At 38.3% G+C, this 9,225-nt stretch overlaps 1 protein-coding gene across 1 annotated transcript in view; it reads right to left on the reverse strand.

The window, feature by feature from the left end:
• Positions 1-9,225, reverse strand: part of LOC106515058 (collagen alpha-1(VII) chain) — a 35,173-nt gene that overhangs the window by 12,746 nt on the left and 13,202 nt on the right. The window contains exons 6-18 of the mRNA XM_014004669.1: positions 8,018-8,111; positions 6,781-6,954; positions 6,424-6,587; positions 4,112-4,241; positions 3,908-4,024; positions 3,588-3,743; positions 3,114-3,230; positions 2,843-2,989; positions 2,430-2,549; positions 1,865-2,023; positions 1,079-1,192; positions 789-938; positions 268-405 (exon numbers count right to left, since the gene is read on the reverse strand). Of these exons, the coding sequence (XP_013860123.1) occupies positions 268-405; positions 789-938; positions 1,079-1,192; positions 1,865-2,023; positions 2,430-2,549; positions 2,843-2,989; positions 3,114-3,230; positions 3,588-3,743; positions 3,908-4,024; positions 4,112-4,241; positions 6,424-6,587; positions 6,781-6,954; positions 8,018-8,111 (1,780 nt within the window). The remainder of the gene's footprint in view (positions 1-267; positions 406-788; positions 939-1,078; positions 1,193-1,864; positions 2,024-2,429; positions 2,550-2,842; positions 2,990-3,113; positions 3,231-3,587; positions 3,744-3,907; positions 4,025-4,111; positions 4,242-6,423; positions 6,588-6,780; positions 6,955-8,017; positions 8,112-9,225) is intronic.

The following is a 9,225-nucleotide window of genomic DNA, read 5'->3' on the forward strand; positions in this document are numbered from 1 at the left end:
ATTCAAATTTAATGCAATTTCCGTGAAATAGTTTTGTTAAAGTGAAGCTATATGCAATAAAAGCTTGGCAACCATTGAGTTTCATTTTACAAAATAAGGTGCATATTTATCAGTTATACTCTTGGAGCTTCAAAAAACTTAGAAAAAATAATTAAGAACAAGCTGAAAAAAACAAAAAAGCTTCCTTCCCTAGAAGCGAGTTATGAACAAATGACGACTCAGGACTTTTAGATTGTAACATAAATTATTTTTTATTTAGTCTCTTACCGAGGAAGGGGACCCAAGATATTTTGTACCCTGAAATCCCTGGTGTTTTTCTCCAAGACAAGGTGAAGGAATTTACTCCAATGTCCACAACTTTCACCTCCTTCACAGCCTGGATTGGCTCAGAGTCTGAGACTGCAGCTGAGGAAGAAAAAAAAAAACACGCAGTCACATAAGATGTTAAAGTTTCCATCTAATTTTCAGCCAATTGTCCAAGGTTCAAAGTACTTTGAAGCTGATTAGGTTAGATTAATTCACATGCCCTCTCTTTCTACACTTGGAGTTTGGTGAAACACATACTTTGACAATGACACTAATAAAAATGAAAGCAACCTCACTGATTCGGACTCAGTGACACATAGTCGAAGTGACAGAAACAGCAGCTGAATAAAACCGGGAGGTCAAAACGTCAATGTGTCAAACAAAGACACCAAAAGTGTCTTTTAAAGATATTTTCTGCTTCAGCTCATTTAAATTAAACAKCTGCACAGAAACAAAGTGATAAATCACTTTTCTTTCTGTACCTGTGAGCTGAGACAAGGAGATTTCTGGTCCCTCCGAGTTGCCGTACACTGCACGAATGGTGATGGTGTAAACGGACTGTGGATTCAGGTCTGTAATCTGGTGGGACAGGACAGAGTGGTCCAGATACTGGAACTGAGGTGCACTATTATCTGCAAGCACGACAGACAATAAAATATAAATACAAAGCTTTAAAGAAAGGAAAGTTTGGCAAAGCACATTAAGATACACTCACACATATTGTAATGGTTCATCATAAAGCAGCTGAAAGTGGTATGGTTAAATAAATCACCTGTGTTCCAAGAAAGTTTGTACTCAGTGGCTCCAACRATGGGACTCCACTCCACATCTATAGAAGTACTCATATAGGACGACACCTTAAAGTTTGACACATAACCTAAAGGAGCTGAGAAAGTTAAAAGAAATGAAATATTTAGCCTTTGTTGGATGTTTTTTCTCCTGTAGTTTAAAATATAAAATGTGTGAGAAAGAYGGCTTTCTGGAGATACAAAGTTCATATCATTCCCTACATTCGACTCTTTTAAARTGTTATTTTGTTCATGCTGACAGTTCATCAGGGTTGGAACATTTGATGATCAAATATCTAGCTTTAGTGATGTGAACAGCATGACTTGATCACAGCCTTAAAGTCGAGGGTTTCCTTTGAAATTRGCCTCTGTCTCTTTAAGAACCTCCTACCATTTCAGACACTCCCACTTCAGCAYRTCTTTAAAACAATGCTTYGTCATAGKGGCGGAAGCTCAGCTGCAGACTGAGCTCCAGGGAGGAGCTAGRTACAAATAAGCAGAGCTTTGTACCAGCAAGCATTTAGRCAGCTCCACATGGCTACCACAGGAGATCTAAGGACTTCTCAAACATGCATGAATGAGTCAAAGCAACACTCTGAGTAGGTTTTTGATGAGGGAAGACATTTTATCCTGATGCGAGCCCCTTTAAATAAAATGTAGTTGCCACAACAACAGAAAAATATTTTCCCTTAAAATGTAGGAGTATCCATAATTTCTACAACAGTGTAGAAACTGAAGAGTAAAATAGGTGCAAAAATAAAACTACTTACAGGTTCTAAAGGTAGCAGAGATACCAGGCCCGACCACAGAGCCAAACAGCACATACAGAGTCAGAACATACTCTGTATCATGGGCTACGTTCTTCAGCTGGTACTCTGTGGTGCTGCCGTTCAGAGCCAACTGTCTGGGTCKGTCTCGACCAGTAAACTCTGAAAACAACACGCATTTTACAATCATATAATTTCACTTTGAATACTGCATTCCCCGGTGACTTTCTGCTCTCCCACTTGACATCAGAGGCTGCTGCTTGGCAAACACAGATGTCCTTCTTTTTAATCAGTGTTTGCSTTTCACCATGAGCTGCTGGCAAGTTGAGGTTTACATATGGAAGTATTGGACTTTCAAAACCCCACGCCAGGGTCGCTTTCAAAGAAAAGGAACTCATAATTACTCAGTCGTTTGTTTTACTTTTCTAAGAATAATGAGGTTGTTTGAGGAAATATGGAAATACAAATATAAATATGCAGTGAGTCACTGCACTGTGACGACATTATCACAAGGTAAAGTTATACAGTAAAAAAGTTTTAAGAGAGAGAAAATTAGAGCGCACATCACCTGGAGTGGGGCCCCATGCCAGCCTGTACCCTGASGCCCCTGGGACGCTGTTCCAAGAGACGACCGCTGTGCTGGTGCTTACAGCAGATACCTTCAGTGTCTGAACAGCACTGCTTTCCACTGGCAGGAAGAGGAAAATAAATTCCTAACTGGTCTTTTTTTAAATAAAAAAATGAACATTGTTAATATTTGCATAAACTTGAAGATTTGCTTGTACTCTTATTCCCATAAACTAGATCAGTGATTAAAAGGTAACACAGAAAAAAACTTTAATTAAACTCTAGCAGATAATCTAATGACTTATAAGAACCACAGCATTGAATAAGATATATTAGGGTAGTTACTAAATAAAATAGCTTACATATAGTGATAACTATAATATTTAATGTCTATTTTTGAACTGTTGTTTTTACGTGTCTTGATTTTGGTGGAGGTGACTGGCCCCTCGATGTCTCCAAAGATGGGGTTGATTGTGACCATGTACTCCGAGCCAGGGTGGAGGCCCTGGATCATGTAGAAGTTAAAATTGTCACCAAGGTTGATGTTCTCTATGTGGCCTTCTGCACAGCAAAAAGGGGAAAAAAAAGAAATAAATAACAAACATCTTTTCAACAAAGAACACCAGMAAAGTTGATTAAAATAAAAAAATCTTTAAAAGCATAGTATAATAGTTGCTCGTGGTACCTGGGGATGCCCATGTCAGGCGGTATCCTGTGGCCCCTCTGACTGATGCCCACCTTGCTTGGACTGTGTCTGTAGTTGCATTCTGGACCAGGAACTGCTTAACTGGTACTAACTTTACTAATAAAGACATTACAAGGTGGAACGTAAGATTTATACAAAAACATACACTCTATATTTTCACTTATAACTTAAAGTAAACCCTACATAGTTTCCTAAATGTGCCTTAATAAATCAAAATAAACACTAAGCTGGTATTCTTTTAGCTTACAATGACACAGACTTAATGAATGTGGTATACTTAATGCTTAGTGGCAGGTTTTTTTTTTTAAGAACAACATCCCCTTACTGTGGAAATATAGTGTTACTACATACTGATGTTTGCCTCAACTGTGTTATACAATCCATAATGACGTTTTCCTGCAATTAATGCACATTTAATAGATATGTTCCATCATTTAAGTTCATTAAACGTACATGTCTTGGCCACTAATGAAACCGGTTCACTTGGTCCTTGGGGATAAATGGCRTAAATACTGATGGTGTACTTCATATCCTCCTCCAGGCTGTCGATCACATGGGATGAGATGTCTCCAGGAAGCAGCTGATCRTATGTAAATCCTGGTCTGTTGGCTGCAGAGCAAATTATAAATCCAGAGTCACAATCACAAGAAAAACAAATCTTGGATAAATATTGTTACACAAGCAAATTATTTTTAAGCTAAACTGACAAAATGTGACTCTAGATACATTTGCGATAAGACAAACGATGATRATGATGATGAARGTCAACTTACTTCTAGGGATGAAGAGCTTGACTCCAATGACTTTCCCCACAGGAGAGGTCCAGCCAAGACGCAAAGAGAACAGACCCTCCTCAATCACTCGGAAATTTGACACTTTAGGTAGAGGAGCTGCGAAGAAAAACAAACTTGCTGATCAGGAAAATCAAAATACCAAAACTGAAATGTAATTTCTTTGGGGTGGAGGGAGACACCCACTTGTCTTCACTGTGATTGTTGCAGAGTTCCCAATGAGGTTTGGGTAAATGGCATAGAGAGTGAGGGAATAATCTGTCTTAGGACTCAGCTCTGTCACCATGGCTGTGCTCACATCTGCCTTCAAGTCCAGCTGTTACAGAAAAACAGATCAGAAATGAAGGGGGGGGGGCAACTAAAAATGTGCCTTTGTGAAACAGAAAAAGCAAAAAACTGTGAGGGAGAGTGATCAGAAGAGGGATGCAGCCTGTGAAGAAGAAAGAAATCCAGTTTGATGTCCAGAGATAAACTGTAAACATACACATTATTGATCTGGAACTAAATTATTTAAACCAAAGAAATCTTTTTTTATTAACTCTGCAGGAGAAAAACTGAGAATTTTAAGACAATTTTTAACTTCAATGTTCTCTTTTAGAATCCATTCCTGCAGTGGCAGAAAAAAAGCTCTTGCAGCACATCTAAACAAAAATGATAGCATATTTCCAGCACCATATTTCATGTTGATTTAATCAGTACAGTGTTAGGAACCTCAGAAAGTTGACTGGAACTATCTGAGGCTGCAGCAGGGATGAGTCACTACTTTTCTCTTCAGCACAGGGTTGTTGATCTGCTGTTATGAGTTCTGGGCTGAGAGGACAGTAATAGAAAATTGTGTGGTCAATATGACAAGTCATGTTATGGAGGGGAGCAGCTACAGTGGGAAGTCAGTCCTTCTGCTCAAACTAAGTAATACAATCCTTATTTCTACAAGTTGAAAACTTGTTTTTACTTGAAAGGATTTGAGTAAAGAGTTTATCTATAGTGGAAAACAACCCAGGTTAAAAAATGTGTACTAAATCTAAACATTATTTGAGTGTACTTGCAGAAAAGCTTATTACTTATAAACTTCAGATGTGTTTATGGTTATTTACTTAAAGTATGCTATTTTAATCTAGTTATCCTAGTTTTGTACTAAGTGTATTTTAGTTGTACATAAATTGTGGAAAGAAACAATTGTAAGTATACTGAAACACATTTAAATATATATCTGCATTTTTTAAATAATTCATTAGTAAACTAAAGTGTATTTTACTTGTATTTTGCATGTTATTAAATGTAAAATGTATGTAAGAAAGATTCAAATGTCAGATTTAAACAAGAAATGTAATTTATTTTCAAGTAATAGCATTCTTTTACACCCATTTCAAAATGCTATAACTATATGTTGTTAAATAGCAATATATTCATTGTATATATGGTAAATGGCAAATACACTGAACTTATATAGCCATTTATCAAGTCCCTTCGGACCCCAAAGCACTTTACATGCACAGTCACTCACCCATTCACACAWTGATTATGTTAAGCTACATTGTATCCACAACTGCCCCTGGGCACACTGACAGAGGCGGGGCTGCCATACTACCCTCCCACCAAAAGTGTATTTTAAAAAACATTACAAATACTTTCAAACAGCAGCACCAGTATCCTTGACATATATTTACAAATAGTTTAATTCCGTTTTACTATACTTCTAATTCAGTCCTAAAAAAATAAAATATATTTGAAATACATACAAATTATTTTTCACTTATGAGTTGTGATGCGAACTCCTTTTTTTCTTAGCTGCATTRAAAGTCCCATCTGAGATCAGACCCAGGGGTGGAGCTAGAGGGGTGGCTGGGATAGCACGTGGTGCTTGTTCGGCCACCCCAGGTGCCACCCCCAAATAGTTGACAAGTGGGTGGGGAWCTTAGATTTTGTGTTTGAATTTAGATTTTGTTAAATGTTGTTCTCTGACCCTACTGTACTGGATACATTTTTCAACTGTGTCTTTAAAAATGGCTGAACAATAACCCTTTGTAGAATTAGCATTTGYATTAGAAGTTAGCTTAATCAGGGAKYAACAATGGCAATCAGCATGATATGATTCTTAGCTCTACAACAAATTTCCATGTTGAATTTTTGGTAAGCATTTAGAATTAGGTAAAAATTGTTTYTGGCTCCTTCTGCACAAATCTTCAGCTTTGTATGTCACGTAAAAATAGCTCAACAATAAGTTGTGACTAGCATTCTGTGTGATATTTAAATAGTTCTTTGTAATGATCAGACACATTTTCAGCTCAGTATTTCTTAAAACAGCTGAATTACAGCTATTTGGAATTAGCTGTGGTGCTTTTCTTCATTTGGATTTCCCCCACCTAAAAAAACATCCTGGCTACCTCTGTGCCACTCCTTGCAAAAAAAAAAAGGGTCCAGCTCCACCCTGATTGGACCTGAAGCTGAAGTGCATAAACACACTTTATTCTGCAGTTGAACACTACAGCTGTCCTCACCTGCTTCTGCTGCGCAGAAAGGAGGTGCCCCTTGGAGCTAAGGGGTGTGACCAGGAGGCGATATCCRGTGACGTCTCCTGTGGCTTGGCTCCACGTGAGCCTGAGGGAGCTGTGGGCCAGTTCACTCACCTGCATGTCTCTGGGACCCACCACAGGCTCTTCAGCTAAAGATTTGGTACAAAYACAGRAAAGATGAGAAGAGGAGCAGAGATAAGAAAATATGCAARATAAAATGTGCAAATGAGAACGTTGTAGGGTTGAGAACGTTGGAAAAACAAGCATTTTTTTATATCATAGTTCATGCAGACTGAAGGCAGAATTTTAAAGGACATTTTGGCATAATGCAAAAAAMCTCACTGGGCTTGTAGGTTTTCACAGGACGTGGTGGTTCAGAGGCACTGACACACAATCTTCGGGACAGTTTGGGAAGGACGGTGTCCAGGAGAGAGAAGTCAGCGCATGGCAGCAGATGCTCCTCGTGGGGCTCTGCCACAACCCTTCTCAGCTCGGACTCATCAGCTCCCCTAACACCTGAATAAATAAGAAAAATAAATAAATAATTTGATATTTGCAAAATTAAGATGCAAAAAAAAAGTTTTTTTTGTTTCTGTGGAATAAGAACAGACAAAATCTCAGTAGTTTGACAGTAAATGTGTACAGCATCTGAACCACCAGGGGGCGCTAGTGCACCATGAATGATCCAATTCAAACTGTAAGACTTTCAAACTTGGGAAGTATTCAAGTCAAACATAATGTTCAAGTGACACTTTATTGCATATATTTCAGTTTATGTCATGTTTGTTAGTTTCATGATAAAGTGAATTTTAATGTAAAACTTTTCTTATTTTTTGAAACAAGAAAACTTGAAGTATTTTAGAAATAGACTCAACTCAACATAAAGGGTTRAAACTTGACACAATATAAAAACAGAGGTGACTGGACAAAACTGTATTTCTTTACAGGCTGCATGTACAGAACACATCTGTAGTGTCATTGTTCYACCTGCTCTACAGGTAAAGTGGTTTGACACTAGTAGACAGGTTGCACGGAGTCTTTCTACAGCAATGATGGAAGAGAGCAGAGGGTCTCAGAGTCAGAGGTGCAGATGGGGCACAATGAAACAGCTAATGAAAAATAGCTGCAATTAGCACACCATCAGCTAATGAGCAGTAATTATTGCAACGGCTGCTGCCTGGGAAACATAAGTTGTCAGCTCGTGTGCTTATGATTGTGTGGAGGAGAAAAGTGGGGAGAGGTGTGCAAGCAAAAACTCATAACCAAGCAGTAGGAGGGAAAAAGCTGATGCAACAGTATTGGAAAGTGCACCTTTACCAATGAACTACAAGAGCTGAATCAATCAATTTCTCTTGCACATATTGTTTGCAAATGCATACACCTGCGTGCATGCTCTCACCCAAACAAGAACCTTACACTCGCACACAGAACCACACACCGAATCAATAAATTCAAATGTACAGGATACGAGTTTCTAACTGCAAACACTGCAGATAAGCAGGCAGAGCTCAGATAAAATCAGAGGAGCTGCTGCAGTGGAAATGTTGAAAGAATTCACAAAATCGGCATCCGAACTCACCGACGGCAAAGAGTGTAATTCCATTGTCCGCGACTGCTCGGGCTGCAGGATCCACCTGGTCATCTGAACGTCCGTTTGTGATCAAAATGGCAATCTGTATTACAGCGAGGCAGGAAAAAGGCACATACACACATAAATACACAGTATTAGCAGTATTTATGGAATACGTTCAGTGTTTTACACTGATAAAAACAACAATAATGGCTCTTTGTGGCAGCCTTTGATCATGTAGAATAGCACGCCAATAATGTGTCTAATAATTAATGCATGTTATGCAGATTTATAAGCTCCGTTCYTACTCTGGACCTTTATGTKGAATGTATTAGGTTTTGCCAACAGCTGGCATGACTAATTGCTTAAATCTAGCCCCCCAAACCACAGTTGTTGTTTTAAGAAGCCTCCATGCAAATATTGGTCTTTTCACATCCTCCACAGTATTTGACAAGGATTACTCCTTAATTAACGACACAATTAACCAAACCAAAGCTAAAGATGAGAAAATTTGAAGAAGCTGGCTAGTAACAAACTTCAAATTTATTCATTCGAAGTTCAAAGTGTGGGAATGTGAATGTGGCTGCTCTTGTGCTTTACATTCAACATATCCGCTGAAACACTCCCTCCCCTGCCCTTCTCGCTAACATCAGGTACACTACTAAAAGAGGATTCTCACTCACACACGACACAGACAGATGATTAGAATGCTAACTGGTTGTGTTATACTGAGATTACATGAAACGATCAGTCTGCAGTATCAGAGGAAAATGTGCTGATAAAAGTGGAGCTGTTAGGGGGAAAAATGCATTTCTGTGTTGGATAAAACACCTCTGAGACAAGTTCAGTTTTCAGTTTAGAGCTGCTGCTTTTTAATATGGCAAAACCAACCAAACAAGGTGGGGAAATGTGGCAACATAAAAAYGTAATATTGGGCTTTCATTTATGAACAATATAAAAACTTAATGAATGTTTTAACTGAACAGTTTCTTTCAGTTATYATAAAAGATATTGTTGCATTTTAAGGCCATAAATCATCATTAATAGAGTTGACTTGTCCTGGATGACTGAAAAGCTACACCAACATAAAGAAGTACAAACACTAAAGTGTGACTATTGCAGGAGTGCGTAAATGTAAAAATTTATTGTTTTCCAGAAAGCACAATCAAATAACCCTCTCTGGTTTCTTCACAGTATGTATTCTGCTGAGCTAACAG

Source organism: Austrofundulus limnaeus, unplaced genomic scaffold, assembly GCF_001266775.1.
Source record: "Austrofundulus limnaeus strain Quisiro unplaced genomic scaffold, Austrofundulus_limnaeus-1.0 Scaffold26, whole genome shotgun sequence".
In the NCBI taxonomy this organism is placed as follows: Eukaryota; Metazoa; Chordata; class Actinopteri; order Cyprinodontiformes; family Rivulidae; genus Austrofundulus; species Austrofundulus limnaeus.